The 21,666-nt window shown below is 48.5% G+C and overlaps 2 protein-coding genes across 3 annotated transcripts in view; one reads left to right on the top strand and one right to left on the bottom strand.

Moving 5' to 3' along the window:
• Positions 1–1,978: 1,978 nt before the first annotated feature.
• On the bottom strand, positions 1,979–11,151 carry CLRN1 (clarin 1). Of its 2 annotated transcripts, none has more exons than XM_075157676.1 (3): positions 10,899–11,151; positions 3,323–3,502; positions 1,979–2,274 (listed from the first exon to the last, which is right to left on the bottom strand). In XM_075157676.1, the coding sequence occupies exons 1-3, from the start codon at positions 11,149–11,151 to the stop codon at positions 1,979–1,981; spliced, it is 729 nt and encodes a 242-aa protein (XP_075013777.1). The 2 variants fall into 2 exon arrangements, with proteins under 2 accessions (XP_075013777.1, XP_075013778.1); XM_075157677.1 differs by having other exon boundaries at positions 1,979–2,244.
• An 8,131-nt stretch (positions 11,152–19,282) lies between these two features.
• MED12L (mediator complex subunit 12L) overlaps positions 19,283–21,666 on the top strand; it is a 155,067-nt gene continuing 152,683 nt past the window's right edge. The window contains exon 1 of the mRNA XM_075157563.1: positions 19,283–19,456. Coding sequence (XP_075013664.1) covers positions 19,358–19,456 — 99 coding nt within the window. The 5' untranslated portion in view covers positions 19,283–19,357. The remainder of the gene's footprint in view (positions 19,457–21,666) is intronic.

The raw sequence follows: 21,666 nt of genomic DNA, 5'->3' as shown, positions 1-21,666 counted from the left end.
GCCGATTGCCGAAGCTGCTACCGAGCTACAAAGCAGAGCAGCTTCATGAAACGTCAGGAACAAGAAGGATGAAACATTACTCCTCATTATTTGCTGTACAGTAAACAACGATACCATGAGATGTAATACAAATTATTAAGAAGATACATTACCATTAAGAAGAATATGCATATTAATTAAGAAGGAAATGATGGAAAAAAGTTGGGGGTTGTGGCAACTTGCAGTAGCCCTTACACATTGTTAAAATCTGGGGAGATACGGCACAGCGTGGGGAGGCAGAGCTGCTTTGTGAAAGGGTTTGTGGAGTAGGGGTATAGTTGACAAACCTTCTACAAAAAACCCAGCAATGTTTTGCCATTCATAGTAAAAGTATAAAAAAAGGCATAAAAGTCAGTGAGGTCATCTCACAAGCTGCTAGAGCTTGAAGCATACGGTTTTCAGAGGCGAGTCCTCACAGGCCCCTGGGCCTGATTTTCACCACAGGTGACTCGAGGGATGCTGGGTGGGATTGCTCCTCACCTGCAGCTGTGCGGAAGCAGGCTGCAGCCCCCGCAGATAAATGGGCTGCTGGGGCGGTGGCTGTCCCCCTGCGCACCTCCTCTCGTGTTTGCTCTGAGTGTCGTTCCCACGTCCTGCAAGGAGCACCTCATCTCCAAGGCACCCCCATAATCCCACAGAGGTAGCGGTTGGTGGCACAGTGCTCTTTTGATCTATCTGGGCTGGTATAGCTGTGCCCGGGAGGAGCCGTCCGGTGGCTTTAACCAACTTGCAGAAGTTTAAAGGTGCAAGGGCTGATGTGCTTGTCTGTTCTGGCTCCCTGCATGCCTTGAGGTAGAGAACCTCATGTATTTCTTCATCAGTTTCTGCTGAGCTGCAGCATGCCTTGTAAGCCTGTCTGTTGTATTATTCCATTGCTGCCTTTTGCCAAAGGTTTTGACTTTGTTTATTTGTATCGTTTGATGAGAGAGAGTTTGCAGGGCTGTTTTCTGGGCAGGGTTCTTCACGCTTCTGACCGTGAGGCTTTGGGAGGACGCAGTGCAATGGGAAGGGTGCCGGCTTTACGTTCCTGTCACTTTGCTCTGGGAAATGCTCTTTGCCTTGGTGTGTTGCAGAGGGGTTGTTCAGCAGCACCAAGCCAGGCTGCCCCTCTTGGGCAAGCGGGGGGGGAGTACTTGGCATCTCCTCTACATCCTGCTTTGCCATGTGTGTCTTTTCAACCAAGATCATGAAGCCCCCAGCTAAAGTGATCGCACAGGGAAATGAGGGCTTTCGGGACGTCAGGGTCATAGAGTTACAGTTTGGTTTGTTAAAACTAAAAAAACCCACAGGAGAGCTTTATGGACAGACGTGATGACATTGCCATGCATGTGACGCTAGGTTAAAGTGTTAGTGGTGGGCTCAGGTGTTTGGGTTTTGTCCTGCAAGCACTTGCTATAGCGTTGTGTTCCTTCTCAGCTTTGTGCTTCCGAGACGGAGCCTGATGTGTGTTGCGAGCAAAGCCCATGCATTTTCTTTTCTCTTGTTTGATGTCTGTAGATTTTCTGGGCATCCTGGTTCTCCACTGCCCTGATGCGGTAACAACTGCATCCTCGCCTTTAGAAGGGCTAAAGGGCAAAACCGCTGCTGGTGATAGTGTGTGCCTCTATCGCAACCCATTTATTTTACTTTCCAGATCCAGTTCAATGCTACTGATATTCCTAGTTTTCTTCATACCAGCTACTTTTCAAATAACTTACTGGAAAAAAAGGAAAATGCCTTCAGAAGGTCTTAGCCCAAGAAAGAGAGGGTGTTTTGGTCTAGACGTTACCAAATAGCGTGTCTTCGTTTGTTTACTGCATGTGCCATATTGATATTTATTTGAAACCTTCACTTTTTTAACTTCTTTAGAGCTAATCATTTACAAGTTAGTACATCTGGTGGTTGTTGAATGTAGTAGTGATGAACCTCTTTGCTTGAAATGTTCTTAAATTATGTAATTCTAATACATCAGGTCAACCGCTCCAGTGATTGTCCCTGAATCTTTTGATTTTGAAAAGGGAAATTCAAATCCAGCAAGTCGTATTAGCAAGGTGTTCAGGAAGTGCACCAGGGAGCAAACCAGGATGATCCAGAATGAATTTGCAAACTGTTCACTGTGAGTCTTGAATGTAAAACTCCCCTCTTTGAAATTAGCAATTTTCTCTGAAAGGTGATGGATTTTCACTTCTGAAGAGAAGAGAATCATGATGAGGCAACCACAGGAACCTGCAACAGAGGTAGGGAGATGCTCATCATCTCGGCAATCCCTGCAGCAAGGCCGTATGATGTACATCACAACCAAATGCCATATTGATAGTGTTATTACGGTCACTGTAACTTAGCTTTAACAGGAATTATTTTTAGAATCCAAGCCAACGGCTATTGAAATTGATAGGCTTTTTAAATTGAATTTGGCTTAGGACCAGTAATATTCAGCATGGCTGCTTTAGTGCCCTGATCCGGCAGAGTATCTGTGCTCTTTTTCAGCTGTAAGCTGCTCATTGTCCCATTGAATGTAACTGAACTGCATGTTTAAAGATAAATATGTACTCAAGTCCTTTATTAAATTATGATTGTAATACGTACTACCTTGTAAAGTAATGGTAAATCTTATCAGCCAAGCCAGCAACACAGAGAACGGGCTTTACCTCTATAAGTGGCAGAGGGACAGGGATGCTCCATTATCCCTGCTGGCAGTGTTTTTTCAGAGACCACTTTTACAGCGAGTTGCTGTCTGTCTCTCCCTCTCTGCTTCTCAGTTCCTTCCTTCCTTGAGAAAATCTTGCTGGTGTAAGTGGTGATCTCGGCTGGAAACCTCCCATTGTGGTGAATACGAGCAGTTGCATCACTGACTTTTTTTTTGGTTGGGGTTTTTTCCCCACCTTTTCCCCCTCTGGAGTGATTCCCTGTTCTGACCGTGTGCTGTGCGCCCGGAATGTGGCCCCAGCTCCGGGTCCCTGGGGCTCACAGCACCATCCCCTTTTTCTGCCAGCTTACGCAGAAGGGCCGGAGGTGCCGGGGCTGCCTGCCACGGCTCCCTGCGGCCGCTCACCCGTACCCATCCCACCGCCCGCCCTTGCGGAGCACTTCGGCATTTTATCTCTTAACTCAAATTTGGAAAAAACAAATTTGCTGTTTTGATACAGCAAAGTCATCTGCCTTTCTGCCTAGCTTTACTTTGCCAGTTCAGAGTCAATGCAGCCACAGTCCTCAATGTGGTCTCCCACGCCAATAAATCGGTCATCATAAGTAGCAAACATGGACAGGCATTAGCCTGGTGGGCCAAGGGTGGGGTGGTACTTACACGCGATGAAGCTCCAGAGGTACAACCCGACGGGGCCGTGCAGAGTTTCGTAAGGGCTGCCAAAAGCATTGAACATGAAGAAACCTGCTCCCACCAAAGCAAAGACGATCAGTACTGTGCAGAAGAGAATGACACTAACATGGATACTTGCAGGGATAATTTTGAGCAAATCTGGAAAAACTGAAAACAAAATGAACAAAATGTTATCATATATATTAGGAAGTTGTTTCAGAAGTCAGGGATTTCTTGCTGGTTTGTAGTAATTGTTTTAAATCGTGCTCTTCCAAATGCAACCAAAAATGAAAATGAAGTTATTAACTAGAAACAGGTTTTCATGGATGTTTGGAGGCAGAAGCATTTTGTGAAACTCGGAAGTGTAGACTGGCCAGGAGAGAAGGACCAGCTCCAGGGAAAGCCTCTCCTCCCCTTCCCGAGGGTATTTCCCTATGCGCGTTATTCCCCCTGCCCTGGCCGTACCCGGTGCGGGATGCGGAACGGCACCTCCATGGTCCCGGCACCCTGCCCACGGCCGTCTGCGCCGGGGTCTCCAGGGTGCGACCCCCGGCGCCCCCAGCTCTTTAAACGCTGGGGACCTGGTCCGGATCAGCACCCTCAGCGGCTGCTCCCTCGCCCCGCTGTGCTGGCAGGCAGAACAAGCTCCTCTCCACCCGTAGGCACTGTTCAGGGCAGTGCGTGGGCTTTGGGGTTGGTGGTTCCTCAGAAACCAGATCATGCAGATGCAAGGTGGAGGGTATCGTGCCTACCACCTGCCAAGGTGCTATTTGGTCCTTAACGTGAACAGCACATTCTTAGAAAAAAACGGAAGCTGTATTTGAGGAGGCAGGTCCGCCCCGCACCGGTCTGCGGGATGGCATGAAGGGTGACTCTCAGCGCACGTGTGAGGGGTCTGGCTCGCCTCCCTCAGCTGGAGGCTTGGCCACCTACTCCGCTTTTGGAGGCAGTGGACACAGTAAATCCAGAAACAGACTCTCTGCATTTATGCTCATGAGGTCCCACTGAGGGACATGGGATTGGAAATGAAATTATACCTGCTTGGCTCATTCACTGAACAGAGGGCAATTGATATTTATTTGCTTGCCTGGATCTTTATCAGCTTGTGGGCTTGGTCACAATTGATGTGTGGGCCACTCTTACACCCGACCCTGCCTGGAGTGGTCAGCAATTCATAGGAAACATGTTTCTCGGGCTGGATTGTTCTGGTCAGCAGTGTCTTGTATTTATCTTATTTTCCAAAATACAACTGCAGGGGGGGGTCAGGTGAGGATGAGAAGTTCCCGACTCTGTGTCAGCGTCCGTACCATGTGTGTGGTGTGTCTTGTGGCACCCGGGACAGGGTGAGGTAGCTCCCCTTCCCAAGGGATGCTTCCTCTGGCTCCCCCTCCTGGGGTGGGTGCGTGGGCAGGGAGGAGGCTGGGCAGCCCCTGTGGGCGCGGGGGTCCCTCTGCCCCGCACCGGCCTCTTGGTCTGGACCTTGTCACGGGCAATGTGTGGTGGACAAAGTTCCTGGGAATATTCAAGTCCTGGCTGTACGGACAAGCGAGGAGGTCACGGGGCGGGGGACGTGGAAGGTTCCCTCAGCCTTGGGGGAGTGTGTGTTTGGTTGGAGTAGCCTGTGCGGTTTAGGTCTGGCGTGCCCAAAGTGCACACCAGTTAGGGTTTGACAGTGCTGTTTTGGTAAGTTTATACCCAAAGAATTTTGGCTAAAAATACGCAAGTTTTTCCTGAAAACCTTAAGCAATAAATCTGGAAGTTAAAAGGTCCACACTTTATTATGAAGAAGCAAGAAATCATTAGTGAAGCCGCGGTGCTGGCATACTGGCAGGTTGAATGTCTTGTGTCCTGCATGTTGGTGGGACACATTCAAGGCTCCAGGAATGTACGATATCTGGGGAAGACAACGTGTAAAGTTGTTTATAGTATGGAGACTCCCCGTGACAATCCACCAATCCATCCAGTTATTGCCAAAGAGATGTGCAGACAGCTAAAAGGATCAGAGGTTTCTTACCTCCTATCCTTTGGCATTTTTCTAGTTTTAGAAAAGAGAAAAAAAATTGGTCTTTTGATAAAAATCCTTAAAAATAGGAGAGATATATTTCTGTACATACATTAATCTCTTAAATTATTTTTAAAATTAAATATGATACTAAAGAAGGAGAAATTAATGAAGGTTACACCAAAGAGTTACTTGCAACTAACTTTCTGAATGAAATTTTGAAAGAATAAACAAATTTTATATGATCAAAACTTTCTCCCCTGTATTTCCCCAAGTAAAACACTTGGAACGTTTTGTATCTGGAAGCCCAAGGCCAAAAAGGGAAGATGATAGATCAATGGGAGGAAATGGAGAAATCTTACAATAAAAAAGTGGGATGCCAAGCTAAAATAAGACAGCACAAATAAAATGAGCGTGCAGCTGCGAAGGCTGGCGTTGCCCCGTGCCCTGCCAGCTCTCCTCTGCCGGCGGGTGAAATGCCGGTTGTTTGCAGCAGAGCTGTGCTCCGTGGAGTTGAGAGTAAGAGGGCTGTTGCTTGGTAGGTGCGAGTACCGCGTGTCACCCAGTTAATGCAACGTTTTCACCACATGCTATATAACTTTGTTTCCGAAAGCTGGAAACTTCCGCATCAGCTGCATCTGCCAGTGTCACCTGCCCCAGCCGCTGCCCAGAGAGCCCGGGCAGCGGGTCGGGGCGGCAGCAGTGGGAAGCGGCAGCCAAACGGCGTGTGCGGTTTTGCACTTAGAGTTAGTGGCTGCTGCCCGGCAGAGCTCTGCCTGACGGACTGAAGGCTCTGCTGAGCTCCGGCCACGTAACGGCCGGTGTGACTGCGTATGCAAAAATTTAGGAATACTTTACTTTAAATACTTTCATGCAGCTTTTTAGCTACTATTTCAAACTGTGATCCTGCTTAGTGAGGGCGCAAGGGTATAGTCAATCAGACTGAGTATGAGAGAATAATTTTTAATCATTCATGCTTGTTTGGCAACAATGGGTATTTTAGAAGGAATCATCAAATACACTTAACTGCTCCTGATCCACAGGGGCACGATTAAAGCGGGGGTAATAATGCCTCGGTGCTGCCTCGCTGCAGCTGTAATGTGCAGAGAGTGAAAAAGCCTCGCATAAATTACTCTACCTTGTAAAATGTTTACCAGCAAACGGTTCTGCAGCTTGCCGTGCAGTAAACACAGAAGCAGGTAATGTGGTGTCAAGTCAATTTATCTCCCTGACTAAACGAAAGGGCAATTAATGAAGCAAATGTCTGCAAACTCTTCTCGAAGCTGTGTTAAATAAACATCACCTTTTGCGTTGTTGACGGCTGGCTGGGAGCAGAGAGGGGCTCCCGGGGACCCTCACCAGGCACAGGGGCACGAGGGGGCACGCGGAGCCCCGCGCCCACCGTCTGCGATGCTGCGCGGGCGCTCACACCGTCCTGGGGTAATGGAGGAGCCGCCTGCTCCTGGGGTCGGCACCGGCCCAGGGCTCTGCTCCGCCGGACCCCTCGCTGGGCACCCCCGCCGGGCCGGCTCCTGGGCGCAGCGAGCTCCTGGCTGCCAGGAGGAGGCCAGGAGCACAACTGCTTGCTGTCCTTGCATGTGCAAGTGCCGCTCACAGCAAAACTACCTGTTTGCTAAATTTACCTATTTACCTAAAGGAAGAATTTGCCTGCATGAAGGGTTACTTCTGCTGATTGTCCAGTTTGGCTGCTGGTGCTTAAATTCCTTGTATCATCCTAGCAAAACACAAAGCATGTTTTAGAAACTAGACCTTGTGTTTACTGGACTTTATGACATGATTAATACATTTACAAGCATAAGAAACAGTTGTACTGTTAGTGTGGTATAAGGTATGATTTTACTGTTGTATCATTCAGGCTAGCCAAGGAAAAGGCTGAAGAGTCCCTATCTGTGCAGAATTTCTACAAGGAATAGCATTAGTTCTTCTGATGTTTGGGGAGAACATGCAAAACTGTGTATTTAATAATACAATTTTGTATTGTTTATTTTAAGAAAATGCATTACTGCATTGTATTGAATCTTTCCCTTGGCGCCTGCATTTATAGTTGCTTATGGCATTAAAATTTCGTATGTGACATATCAGGAAAAATTAATTCCAGCAGCTATGTTGTCTTGAAAGAAAAACATTCCTTCATTGTAATGAATGAAATTGTGTTAGGTATGCATGCCAGTGACCTTTAGAAAACGAACTGCTGACCCAGAAACTGATGAGAATCAGCAAGAGCAAATGAAGCAGAAGGCTTTCCCCAGCCAAACTGGGTTTGCTGGCAGAGCAAATTCATTTTATGATTAAAAGAGATATAGTGGTCAGAGGGGAGCATTTAATGGGAACAAACATCGAACTAAATCATTTAGCCTATTTTCCGTGCCTTTTCTTCTCAGACATGCTAAAGTGCACTTCAGTGCGTTAAACTATGGATGTGTATATCGTATAGGGTTATCCTGCTTTCCGGGACGCTCACAGGGAGTTCCCGAGAGCACTGACTCGGATGGGACAGGTCTGCTGCAGCCCCAGAGAATGTGAAGCAGCCTCCTTCGTTAAGTGGTCTCTGAAGTGAACGCTTCTAGTAGAGGCATATTTTGCTAAGCCACCCAATTACTGTTTCCAACTATAAATCCTATTAAAGTAAGTGTTGTGTTTGCTTTTTAATCTAAATAAAAGATGATCTGAGAGCAGTTTGTGAGGAGGACAGCAATGCTTCCATCCTCAGCTGTCAGTGAAAGCTCACAGAGGCAAAGCCTGCCCCGTGGAGTGCCATGGTTGGTACAACCGGGCTTGTAATTTATTATTATTTGGGCTGTAACTGGGCTACGTTTCAGGTATACGCAGTGCCAAAGATCACCTCATAGCGTTACCTTTTCAGAGTGCTGTCTAAAGGATGCCAGTGCAGCCCAGTAAGACTCACAAGACGGGCTTGTAATATTGTGAGTGAGAGCTATTGAAATGTGTCACTGTTAATGCTTACACGGAAGGAGGATAAAAGGTAAAAGAACGCTCTAATAAGCAAGCTTGGGTTCAGTTTTAGGTCGGTGAAGGCTCTCGGGTTGTGTTCCTGACCCCAGTGCGTCTGCTACTGCAGGGGGGATCCGCTGTGAGTGATGCCCGGTGGGCTGGGACGCTGGAAACAGGGCTGCTCCCTCTAGGGAAGGATGCTGCTCCATCACGGGCGTGTCAGCAGCTTCACTTCTGACTTGACGAGTCTCAGGCATAAGATTAAATCCAGCCTTGATTTCAGATCCTGGGAACAGGCATTAAAGCACATGCTCTGAACCTCATTTTCTCCGTCTGAAAACTAGAACAGTGATATTTACTGCTGTTGAGTGAATTACTTTTTCAATGTTTTCTTCTTTACGCAATTCCCGAGAGCCTTGGAGTTCTTTGAATATGTACATGAGGCACTTATATTAAAGAAATTAATTTTTAATATTGTCCTGTGCAGTAGGATTCTGTATGAACACTCGGGTTTTGTGGGGTTTTTTACCATTCCAAAGTGGGTTGCTTAGCTGTGACTCATTAAAACCTTCGCATTGTCTTATTTCTGTTCTTTGGTTACATTTGTGTTTATGTGCTCCATTGAAATTACGCTTATGAACGCAAGTTTGGTAAACATTTGGATAGGAAATTTTGGTTACATGAGATTCCTGTGAGCGTGGATAGAAAGTGTATGGCCATAGTGAGAGCAAACTCTGTAATCCTGGGGTACTTTTGGTTGAAAATGCTCTGCAGTACTTGCACAGAGCTTACCTGTATGTAGTGTTGTGAACATTTAAAAATACGTGGTGATTGATATTATTAAATCACAAACAAGCTGCGCATCTGTGTTCTCTCTTGTACCTGTAATATTAATTCACACCGCCCACAAAATCAAAATTCCTTTGAAACTATTGCTACAATCACATTAGCAGTATATTCAAATATTTCAGCCGTAACCTGATGAAATGTACAGCTGGGAGCCTGAATGCAAGGCACATCAATGAAATGCTTTAAAAGTATCTAAGTAACAACTCTGTGGAAAGAAAATTATTAGGAAGAGAAGCCAACGGGTGTCTCGACTGAGGCTTCTCTGGCATGGGGGCCGTCTGTCGTGGCTGGGTTAGTCCTGCCTCACGCACTGAGCGGTACGGGCTAGAGAGGGCTGCCCCGCTTCTTGCCGCGTGCCGAGGTCGCTGTGGGCCACCTTTCTGTAACTTCACTTGCACCAAATTGGCCACCGATTCATTCTGCTGGTGCTCTCCCTGCCCAGGAGCTCCGGCCAGGGGCCGGTGCGAGCCCCGGGGCTGCTCAGCCGGGCGCCATCCGCGGCTGGAGGTGCGGGAATCGGGGCGCGCAGGCGGCTGCCCGCGGGGGATGCCCTGGCCGGGGCTGCGGCTGCAGCTTGTCCTCGTTTCACAGCAGTTTAGCTGTGCCTCACAGCTGTGATGAACCTGGATGCATGTCAGTCATGGAGCTGCTGATCGCTAGCGGCTCTGTCAGCTGTGGTTCATAATTCCACCTACAGCAGAAAATTCCTTGGGGTTTAGTAGACCCCTCTGAAAATTCACCCCAGCCTATAACCAGCAGGGTGGAATATCTGTACGCTGTGAGGTGAACAAAGCAATTGAGAGGAGAACTTCAGCTGTATAAATAGACTAGTGATGGAATTTAATTAGAGATGGCAAATCTTAATATTATATTAAATTAATTTGGTCTACTACTTTGGAAAAATATTATATAGTAAATAATTTCTGATACCTAATCTGGTAACCTTACCTTGCCTTAAATGACCCATGTAAGCAATTCACCAGTGCTGTTTTAGCAGAATGCTTCTAAATTGTGTTTTGTAATAACTTCAGGTGGCATACTGTACGTATAACAAATGGCTGTTTGTTATTATCTGTTTAATGTGCTGCTATATACAAACTGTCTGTTCACTTGATCATTTTATTGATCTTCTTATCCTTGAAGATAAATAGGTTATGAATATTGCATGTAAAGCAAAACCATTGCTAACAGTCTTTGCTAAAATTCTGTGTATCAGATACCAAGTTTGACTTGCAGATCAATCTACTGAACGTCAGCTAGCATCAACCAGCTGTTCTTCCAATTAATGCAGCAGATCGCGAACTTTTTGGCTGCTTTGTTTCTCAACAGCCTCCAAATGTATCTATGCCCCAGCTCTTTCATGAGATTTCTGCTAGCTTAGTTCATTCTTTCATGACGGCGCAGAGGACGTAACGTTGACACACACACAGAGGAAGATGATAAAGATTAATTGAAAAACAAAAATATTCTTTTTTTAAAGTAATAGTATAAATCTTCCGAAATGTAGATGTCTGTAACTGAAATATAGGTTGTTGAAAATGTTAGCGTGGCTTACTAGTATCAGAAAATAGGTTACGTGAACCTGAAGATCAGAACACTGTAACGGCAGCATTTGCTTTGGAATATTTCATGCTTGTTAGGCGCTGTGTATGCGCAAGGGGACACTGGGGCAGCTGCCTCCCGGTTCCCCTAGCCATCAGCAGTGCTGTGTTAAATAATTCAAATGCTATTGTTACTCACATGAGAACTGGAAAGGTCTCCCCCCGAGCCCGCACTGTCTCACACGCTCGCCATAGAAAAGCCCATACTGGATTTTGCCGATAAACTTCTCCAGCTCCTGGCCGGTGGCGTTGACGAGCAGGGCTCCCGTCTTGCAGAGTATCGTTCCCTTGACCCACAGCTGCGTGCCGATGGCTGCCGCGGTCCCCAGCGCACAAGCAAAGCTCAGCACCCCGGCTATGCAAAAGATAACTTTCTTCTGCTGGGCTGGCATGGTGGCGTGTGAAGTCCTCCGAGGGACGCAGCCTTCAGCAAGGCAGCGACAAGGTCTTCATCGGCACGGCACGCAGCCGAGCTCCCCGGCCGGAGCCCCGGGCACCCAGCCAGCCCGGCTCGCGGCGGGAGCCCTCTCCTCAGAGAGCTTCAGCAGCGAACCTCCACGAGGCACACAGTTCCTGAAGGGTGCTGTAGAGGTCTTTCTTCCCTGTCCCCTTCTGTACAGCCCCAGCTTGCACACTAATGTGTTTAAATAAGCTGGAAAATAGAGCCGTTGTGGAGCATTTCAGTGCATCCTCTGTCACTTGGTAACAAGGGTTTAAGATGACAGAAGGAGCCTCTCTGTAATTTGATGAGTGCTCTGCTCTTCCCAGCCCCCTGTCTGGCTGGGCGAGCGGGGGATTTCAGGGACAGGCTTGGCTGCTGTGTCTGATGATCTGCTCTCCAAAAAGGAAGTTTTCAGAGGGCTTTATTTTTCCAGGTTTTCTCTAAAGCTAGCAATGCTGAGCTGCTCCGTTTTGTTTTTTTTTGGATGTTTTTCTTTTTTTTTTTTTGTTGTTGTTCCTAATGCAATGGCAGGAGCAACACACAGTACCCCCGCTAAGCTAGGAGGCCCCCTCTGCAGTATTGGGTTGCATTTGGGCACTGCTGTTCCCTGGCAGGGCAGTGTGTCTGTTATGTATTGCATTGTTTTGGCTGCAGTGTGTAGGATGCTCAGACAAACAATTCAGTTCAGGTTGCAAGTACACACAAATACGTTTTCTCTTGCTTCTTTACAGAAGTCCCAGGCTACCTCCTGGCTCGGCGGCACGTGCAGGGGAGGCACCGCCGCGCTCCTGCTGCTGCCGGGGACCTGCCTTGCTCTTCGTGTGAGCCAAAGTCACGGGCACAAGAGAGCCCATCCCCTGGAGCGTGGCTAACTTAGGGCCTTGGCTAGGACCAGCACAGCCGTCTGCGTTGATCTACTGACTGCCAGTGATTTCAGCAAACACAGGGTTTGGGTTTTTCCCTAACCAGATCAACTCAAAGTGGTTTGTTAACTGGATGCATATCCATTGCAGGAATGCTCTTCAGGTGGTTTAAGAGTATCATATCAGTTAGGCTTAAAGACTGAGTCTAGTTTAAGTACATAGGTTTTAAGACAACCTTGGAATTAAAATGAAGCAAGGCTGTGTACAGACAAATGATGGTGGTTTTTTTTAGCTAATGCTTAAATAAAGCTGTGGGTCATATGTAAACAAAAGATCACTGGGGTCCACTACCACTGAGCTGGCACTGCGCACAGTGCTGAATACATACAGGTTTGGGAAAATGCTTGTTTTTAAAGATGGTTTTGAATACTTTACTTGAGCAGAATGCATTTATAGTTCCCTGACTGTAATATTTTAGTATGATTATCACCAGCACAATAGCAGTGAAAGGAACAGACTTGAACATATGCGTATAAAAGTGACTATGTCCTAGGAAGAATCTGATGGGGGGAAAAAAGATTAATTGCATTTATCTGTTTTGGTGACTACTTTCTTCAAGAGTCAGCTTTCCGATAGTCTTTTCATATGGAGCAATAGTTTATGCCATGGAAAGTTAGCTCTCTGAATGAGCTAAGATGTTTTGGAATCCCTCAGAAAAGCAGAGGTGGAGATAGAGGAGCAGCCAGCAGCGAGCGGGCTTTGCCCCGCAGCGTTCGGCTGTGCCTTGCAATAGGCTAGGCAGCGGCTGGCGTGGAGATAGCGGAGATGAGATTGGGCTGGAGATAACACTGTGCATAGACAAGCTAGAAATTAGAGTGAAGAATTGTCCTGGAGTTTGCCCTGGAGTGACTTATTCTTAGAACATTCATTATCAGCTGTGGATCCTGACTGTGTGTGTTGGAAAACAATTCAGTTCATATGTGCCTTAGCAGTACAAGTCCCTTTCCAACTCCAGCTGTGAATTCTGCTGTGAACACTAAGGAGGCACCTGACAGGGTCTGTTTGTTTGTGTTTGCACAGTAACACAATGTTGCTTTCTGGGTGGTTAAAATAATATTTCCTGGTATCTGGGGTACTGTGTTTATCAAACAAGTGTAAGGGAAAAAAAAAGCTCATGCTCTCTGATGTTAAAGATTGGCAGTTTCAGAAAAGATCTCCTTCAATGAACTTTTGACAGGTTGTTGTAACATCTTCTCTCTTCTAAAAAGCATGTGAAGCAAATAATGCGTTATTTACTGAATGGATAATTATTGGGTTATTTACTAATGCATAATTATTGAAAAAGTGAAGCTGAGGTATCTGATGATCACAGAAAATGCTGATGATCACAGAAAATGATCACTGCAAATGCTGTGTGCTCCACCCCAACGACTACTGCTTTGAATATACGACAAAAGCAAAGAAGATGTACCAAATAACAAGATAAAAAGGGGAAACAGAAACATTTGTTTCTTCCCTCAGAAGCATTAGATTCCCCACTTCCTGATAATATCACACTAGAAGCAAGACTTAGGAGAGTCGCTGCTCAAGGTGTTGTGAATGAGTGGTTTAGAGGCTGCTTAAAGAATCACTGTCCAAGGTATTAGCTAAAAGTGATTTTAACGGAAATTTATGTAAGTGCGACTTAACAGAGTTCAATGGCAAGGTTCACTCTATCACTTACTACATGGATGAAGTATACAAAGGAAAATAATGTTAGAATTGAGTTGGAATGATTTATACAGAGACTGAGGATGAAAAGGGTGAGGGAGACCCTCCTGTTGAGTCACGAGGTTCAGAGAAGACCCCCTTGCTTTCTAAACTCCTGGTGGAGTCTAGGTGCAGCTGGGTCCACTCCTAGTCCTGGACTTGGTCAATGGTTTATGTCTAAGGGATTATGTGTGTCTGGCAGCAGTCTAAGGTTCACTCACAGTTTTAAGCTAGATCACAAGACCTTAGTAGCAATTAATCATCTACTAATTTAACATTTACAAAGTAAGTTAGTCTGCTACAATCACGACAGTGACTTAATTACGGATTATGCTTACTATTAGTTCACACACACAGAGACAGAAATATATATAAAGGTACAAAAGCTGTACCTGTTAAAAATTTCCCTTGAGTCCAGTGAAATATTCACATCGGATGTCTTGGCATTTCTCAACAGGCGAGGGGTTGAGCCCCGAGGAGTGTTTCTGCCCAGGTCCCATTGTCAGCAACGGTCCTCCGAATATTGCAGACCCAAGAGGTCACGAGCTCCGAGGTGCGTCCTGCTCAGAGGGAGATGCTGGGCGCAGCCCGCAGCGGTCCCAGAGAGCTCCAAGGGTCTCCCTTGGAACCGCTGTTTATAGGTTTGCAAACTGGTTGGCTTTAGTCATCCGTGACAATTCTCAAGGCTTCAGTAACAATGGTACCGTCCCACTCGAGTTACGACTCAGGTAAGGGGATGTCAGGGGATGACGAGTTATCCCCGCTGTGCCCCACTTGGGCCAGGCAGCAGGAGCTCCTGCTACGGTTGGTGGTGTTCCCTCACCTCAGCCACGCAAGAGTTCCTGGCACGGTCAAGGGACTCTTCACCGCCGGACTCATTACACCAAGGCCAAGGTTTAATGGGAGTTTCTGAGATGATGGAACAGCCCAGGCTGGGGGGGAATGCACCAGCACACAAAGACAAGCTTAAAAACCAAATAGAAGTAGCCAAGGAATGTTGTAAATTCGCTGCTCTGACTGGGGCGATACTTAATTCCTGGCCTGAGTGTTGGGACGCTCCTTTCGCGAGCAGTGCGTCACGCAGCACTGCGAGCCGAGTCACAGTCTGTGCAGTCTCAGGTCTTGTCCGATAGCCCCATCCCGTTCACTGCAGAAGAGCCTTCCTCTTCAGCTTACTCGTCTTGCTCGACTCCTTTGTCCCACCCCATATGTCCAAGATGTTACTAAATCTGTTACTGTTTTTCCCTGCAATATTGGAAACGACGGCCCTTCTCCGCACTGGCTCAGACAGACTCTGGAGGCCCTGGTCGTCCCCATCGCTGCCATAGCCCCTCTCCCACATGCTGGCTGCTTGGGGCTTTGTCCCTGGCCAGGAGGCACGCTGCTCCTCCCTGCCTTCTGCCCTGCGTCAGGGTCCAGCTCCTTCGTCCCCCGTCCCTGCAGAGCAACGCTGCGCCCTGGGACCTCTCCCCGAACCCTGGTTGCTGCTCCCTCTTTGTCCTGCTCTTTGCTCCCAGCTTTTCTGCGGGCGGATTGCTGATGGAATGTTTTCATTCCTGTCCCCCTAAATACCCATTTCTCCCTTCAGGCCTGCAGACAATGAAAAAGATAAAGGAAAGACTGTTGTCGTCGTTTAGCTTAAAAAAAAAAAAAATTATGGCGAGGCGATATCACTTATCAGACAACCTTGACTGTTTGGATACTGAGCTATACAGGGGTCTCGTCTCTTACACCGTACCTGTACAGTGGCATAACGACAGTCTCAGGAGGCCCTTCCACCCGCGCCATTACTTTGTAGAGGGCTCGCTACTCTTCCTCCCTGTTTAACATGGTGTTATCTGCTCCTGTGTAGCTGTTCCTGAAAAGGGCTGATTTTAAATTGTCATTGATGCACTTTCTCCTCAAATTTTCTCTCAACCACTAAGTTTTTTAAAAACCCCTAAATTTAAAGGAATAGACTATACTACTTCTCAACCCAAGTCACTGGAGTGTTGTATGATGATCAACTAATTAATTTCACTTTTCATTGTAAGTATAACATGATGTTGTGTGAGTACTAGTGGTGATGTATGAAATGCTGCCATCCATGCGACTTCGGTCGCAACTGCGGATGCTCAGCTCCTCCTTCAGTCGGTCCCCAGAGTGAGCAGCACTATGTACCGTTCAGTTCACTGACTCTGCGTTTAGCAACCAATGCAGGTCAACAGTGCATGGGGTGAACAACCACTATGAAAAATGCACTGGACTACATATTTCTGATGAGAGCAAATGCCCATTAAGTGAGGAGTGGAAAAGAACCAGCTCCTTTTTTCTCCCACAGATGCCTAAACCCCAGTTTATGATACTTAAGGGTAAATACACAATGGCAGGTATAGATAGATGAAGAACAGTGCCTTGTATACATGAACCTGGAAAGTAGTAATAGCATACCCGTTCTTACAGAGATTGAAATGTCCTGCACTAACTTGATCTTTGGCAATCATTGCAGTCAAACAGACACTTTATTTTTAATTTTATCAATTAAATTTATTCTATGGTAAGGACGGAGTAGAAAAAGATTTTAGGACCTCCAAAACTGCCACCAAGTTTTGTAAGAGATTTGCATTTTATAACTCTTATGGATGAAAACTGTATATCCATAGTCATGTAATGACTTGTGATATATGTAGAACTGATGCTGATTATGTTCTGCTCTTTTCCACCGTGTCACAACTGCTGTAGAGTTGATATCAACTTACCAGAAAGGCCATCCTTGGTTGTAGAAATGTTCAGGATGAAAACACCAGGAGCGATGAGGACCCATAGCGACATGCATTTGAGCAGAAACACCTGTGGGAAGTTTGCATGTCAGCTGGAGTCAGCTGCAGTCCAGACCAGTGGTGCCATTTGTCCCTCACTACCATGAGAACTGAATAGACCTGCAAATGTTAAAAACGAGAGATGTCCTTGAAGAAAGCATATAACCAATAATTAATGCAATATTTTCAGAAGTTACCCTCCATTGTTAACTAGCATCAGCAAAGTCACAGCAAATGACAAGAATTTAGTCATGATGGTAAAAAAAAACATACTATGAACCGGCTTTTGCCATTCTCCCTTATTCAGAGCTTATTCCTCAAATTCCCATACTAAAGTGGTGGCTTAAGGCATTACTCAATTGACTAAAGGTGACATGAAATACTTGTTACCCTCTGAACAGGGGTACATCTCAACCAAACCTGGCTCCCCTGGCAGTATTTCTGGAGAAGAACAAACTAAAACTCCAGATCAGAATCTTTGCAGACTTGAGGGTTTAAGAAAACTGGATTTGAACCCAGACTTCCCAAACATCAGTGTCTGAACTGAGGACTGGAGCAGTGGATAGTACAAATCTATAGCCAGATCTGTAACCCTGATCTATGGACTTCACGGGGCCAGGCTCTGCTGGGACACTTGCACTGTAGAGGTGCTGTAAAATGCAGGCAAATCAACACAGAACAGCTAGTGCCATTATGAGATTGTCAGACCATCCTGCATGGCAAAAACCACCAAAAGATGGGATCTGTCAAATACATCAAGATGTGTTTGACAAAGTCTCGGGAATAAAATGTAATGACACTATCTTAAAACATGCATGATATTAATCTTCCCAAAGCCAGCGATCACAACACTGATCTAGTGCGCCAGCGTCATTTATGAAAAGCTCTGAAGCATTTTTATCCACTGGTGGAGTGAAGGAAAAGAGCTGACTGCTGGTCTTTGGAGCATGCCCTTGGGTCACATACGAAGTCTGATAAACCTGTCAAGGAAGGCATCTCAGAGCTAGATTTTAACTTTTGAAGATCTCAGACTTGTTGATCCCTGCCTTTGGTGAACAACACAGCTGGATGCATGAAAAGTAATTCAGTAACCAAAAGTGACAAAGATTTAAATAGAAGATGCATTAACAAATATGAGACAGTGTAGGGCATTACTATCCTATTTTATTGCTATTGCCTAGTTCCGCCTCAGCTTTTAAGTTATCTGTGGTTTGATTAGAGAATTGCTTGGAGACAAAAGAATGTGGTTTGCCTGTATTTCCTGTTCTTGTCCATACTAAATTCGAACATAAGCTCATTTGTAGAGTGTTGCTCTGTTAATTTTATTTATACTTACTTGCAACTGTCTGTCTAATCTTGTATTTCCAAAGTACCTCCTGTTTGTACTGTTCTGGAGATGTGGCACAAGGAGAGGAGATGGCACAAATAATGGGCAGAAAGAGGAAAAAAAAAAGTTTTTGTGCTTGCTTACTGTAATGCTAATACAGGAATGTACCTACCACTCCGATACCTAAGGAGATGGCACCTATACTGAGCGGGGGGAATGTGTTCTGCATAGCAGGACACTAATTGCAGGCTGTGATGGAGACTGCAGCCCCATTTCAGGAAGGTGGGCAAGTACAGGACATCCACCTGCAGGCTGGGAAAGGGAGGAGCCCTAAAGCTTTAAAGCCCTAAAGTGTTGTATTACTTTTGTTTTGAAGATCCAGAAACATGTTTCTTGTCCCGCTTGGCTGATCCACTGGGATCAGTGGATCCGCTTGGGTGGTACAGGCTGGCCCATGGGAGCATCCTTCGGGAATCGCGGAGCAGCGTGCCTCCGCTGCCCTGTGCCGGGAGCAGCAGCTGAACGGAGATGGCCTGAGCGACTCGCCCAAGGGCCACCCAAGGCTGCAGCCCAGGAGGGGACATGGTCATCGCTGAGGGGACAGCACAGTGCCTCTCCATAGTCATTTGGTACCTCTGGGGAGGGGTCAGGATCCCTCGCAGACCCCAGGCAGCAGAGCAAGAGGGAGCGGGTGCCCTTCGCTCCTCTGCTTGGCCTCGCGCCGCTGGAGCCGAGTGAGGGGCTGCGCCCCGGGAGAGCGGTGGCTGGAAAATGGGGGGAGGCTTTGCTAGCTGGGCAGGGCAGGTTGTACCCGGGACCTAAAGCTCCTCCTGGGAAGACGGGAGACTGCTGGTGCCTCGGGAGCCGCAGGGCAGGACCCGCCAGCGCGGGGGCGGACCTGCCACGTCCGCAGCGGGCTTTTATTCTCCCGAGTGAATTATTTATCCGCTAAATGGGTGATATTAAAAATGGGAACGGACGATAGGGTGCTGGGTCCCTGCGGCGGCAAGGGCTGTCCCCAGCGCCTACCCACGCCGGGCAGCGCTGCCTTCCCCGCGCCCCAGCCCCTCCTCGCCGTCCCCCTGGGGCAGCTCGGGCGTCCCCGGCCGCAGCCGCCGGCCCTCAGCGCTGTGCCCGGCGCGGCGTTCGGCCCCGCTGCGGTGCGGTGGGCAGCGCGGGGGCCGCCGGCCGTGCCCGCAGCGGGGAGGGCTCGGGGCGGCCCCGGCCGGCACCTGCCGCGGGAGGGAGCGGGGCGGGGTGGGCCGGGCCGCACCGCCCCCGCGCCCGTCCGCCGCGGCGCCGCGCAGCCCGCCCCCGGCGCGGCGGGGGTGAGGCGGGGGGCGAGCCGCCGAGTGCTGCTCCCTGGCGCTCGGAGCCCGCTCCAGCGCCCGCCCGCCGCGCCGGCGAACATGAGCGATCATGGCCGCCTTCGGGCTCCTCAGCTATGAGCACAGACCGCTCAAGCGGCCGCGCCTGGGGCCGCCCGACGTCTACCCGCAGGACCCGCGCCAGAAGGAGGTGAGACCAGCCGCGCTGCGCCGTGCCCGCGGCGCCGGGGCCCGGCCGCCAGCCCCGCGCCCGCCCCCCGCCCGCGGCGGGCCGCCGCCCTCGCCTCCCGGCCCGGCGCCTCCGCCGAAACTTTTGAGCGGCGCCGGGCGGCCGCGGAGCCGCCCGCTGACTTGCATTTTCTGCGGCGGGGCGGGGACGGCGGTCCCGCTCACCGCGACCTCGGCCTCGGCGCCCTCCCTGCGGCCCGGCCGGCGCCCGGGCTCGCCCTGCGGGGCGGCGGTGGGGCCAGCGGGGCAGAGGAGCCGGGCCGCCTGCCGTGAGGGGCACGGGCCTCTGAGGGGCACAGCCACCTGCTGTGAGGGGCATGGGCCCGTGAGGGGCACCCCCGGCCCGTGAGGGGCATGGGCCCGTGAGGGGCACAGCCACCTGCCGTGAGCGGCACCCCGGCCCGTGAGGGGCACGGGCTGCCCGGAGGGTGAGAGGTGCCACTGGTTGGGGCGAGCGTGGGCCTGCTGAGCTGCCCACCCGTGTTTCTGACCTGACAGCAGGTACCTCTGGTTGGAGGAATGAAAAGCTGGAGGGTTTTGGAGGCCGGGAAATGTATCCAAAAACACAGGGTGGAGGTGAGCGGGGCTGTAGCTTGTACTCTTGCATCAGGCTGTGGGTGTCCTGCTCCCAGGTGCCACAAGCATATCCACGGAGACGCGCTGTCGGTCAGTGCTGGGGGCGAGTGCGTAGTTCAGGCGGGTGCTGTGATATCGCTGGCATGTCCAGCAAACTCATGGGTTTGGTTGTAGGCTCTCCCCGGCCCGGCTTCCCAGTCTTGCTTCTGGGCCGCCAGCCCTCCAGAGGTGGGTGGAAGAAGCCTCTGGTAGGGTTTTGTGAACGGGATGTCTCCCAGCAAAATCAATGGGTCTCTCTGAGATTTGCCTCGTGTGCTGTGTTGTGACTCGTACGCAAAGCCGTGTGCGCCAGATACCTCTGCCTCTGCCGTGGCTGGTCTGGGATGTCCTGTTCTTCTGGTGTTCCTGGCCATCTTCTGTCCCAGTGAATTGCTCGTAGAAGTCTGACCAGGCTGACGATGAGGATGAGCTCCAGTTAAATGAAGCAAGTACAGCAGGGCAACCATGCAACACTCTTCATGCTTTGCTCTCTACTGGTCTGTTGTCGTCTTGTTGAGACTTCCAGAAAGGAGACTAATTAAGGGTAATTTTTCAGTTGTTTATAAGCATTATCATCTGGTTCATGTAGACTGGAGAGCGTTCATCAGAGAGTGACTATTGGTCAGTGCTGGTTGAGAGGAGCTTGGACAACAAGCAATAAAAGATGCGTATCAAGCCCATTACTAATCCTTTGAGACATATCTCAATTTTTTGACCTCTAGCATCTTTTTGTCTTTTCGCCCTTATGCCGGTACTCATCATACTTACAAACTTGATGATTATGGTAACTAGAAATATTCTCTAACGTGTATTTTTTATGTGTGACCATGACCAGGCTTGCAGAACTGCAGCTGAACTCAGCTATGACAATGTATGGAGATGAATTTTTAGCTCTGGACTGTTGCATATTTTTAGTCAGGTGGTGGATTGATTCTTGCAGACACATTTATAAATATGCAGCCAGTTACAATAAGAATGGAAGTGGCAAGTGCCCAGATGGTTAATATTTAAAATATGTTACATGGGTGCATTAGTAAGTAGAAAATAACTGCAACAGGCTCATTGTTATTTGCCATAACATAATTGATTGAAATGTGGCTTGGGGGAAGTCTTCATTCCACGTGTGTACAGGCGGTGTTAGTGTGTGTTGCACGGGGCGTTTGCAGGGTACAGTCCTGTGTTGTTCCAAGCTTTGGGTTGGTGAAGTCTGTCTATCATTTGAAAAAGGAGACAAATGCGGAGTTACAGGTCCTAGTAGAAGTGGGAATGGGCTGTCTGGTGACGTTGGTGTTGCCGACTGTCACCCTGTGCTTTTCTAAATTCCCTCTCTGCTAGGAGCTAGCACCTCCCATGCTCCAGAGCCAGCTCCTGAGTGCCAGGTGGAAATCTGCATCCTTTGCAAGGTCCCCTCATGTAAAGTTTGGGTAACGCTTAGCCCCTGAGGATTGGCGTGTGCCCTGTGTGCAAAATGCTCTCTGCAGAAATGAGGGGGTGGCGGAAGGGAAGTCTTCAAATTGCATAGCACATAGCTTCTGCTTGAATGCAGTCACCTGCTGG

Source organism: Calonectris borealis, chromosome 9, assembly GCF_964195595.1.
Source record: "Calonectris borealis chromosome 9, bCalBor7.hap1.2, whole genome shotgun sequence".
NCBI classification, from domain to species: Eukaryota; Metazoa; Chordata; class Aves; order Procellariiformes; family Procellariidae; genus Calonectris; species Calonectris borealis.
This window is presented reverse-complemented; position numbering and strand designations above follow the sequence as displayed.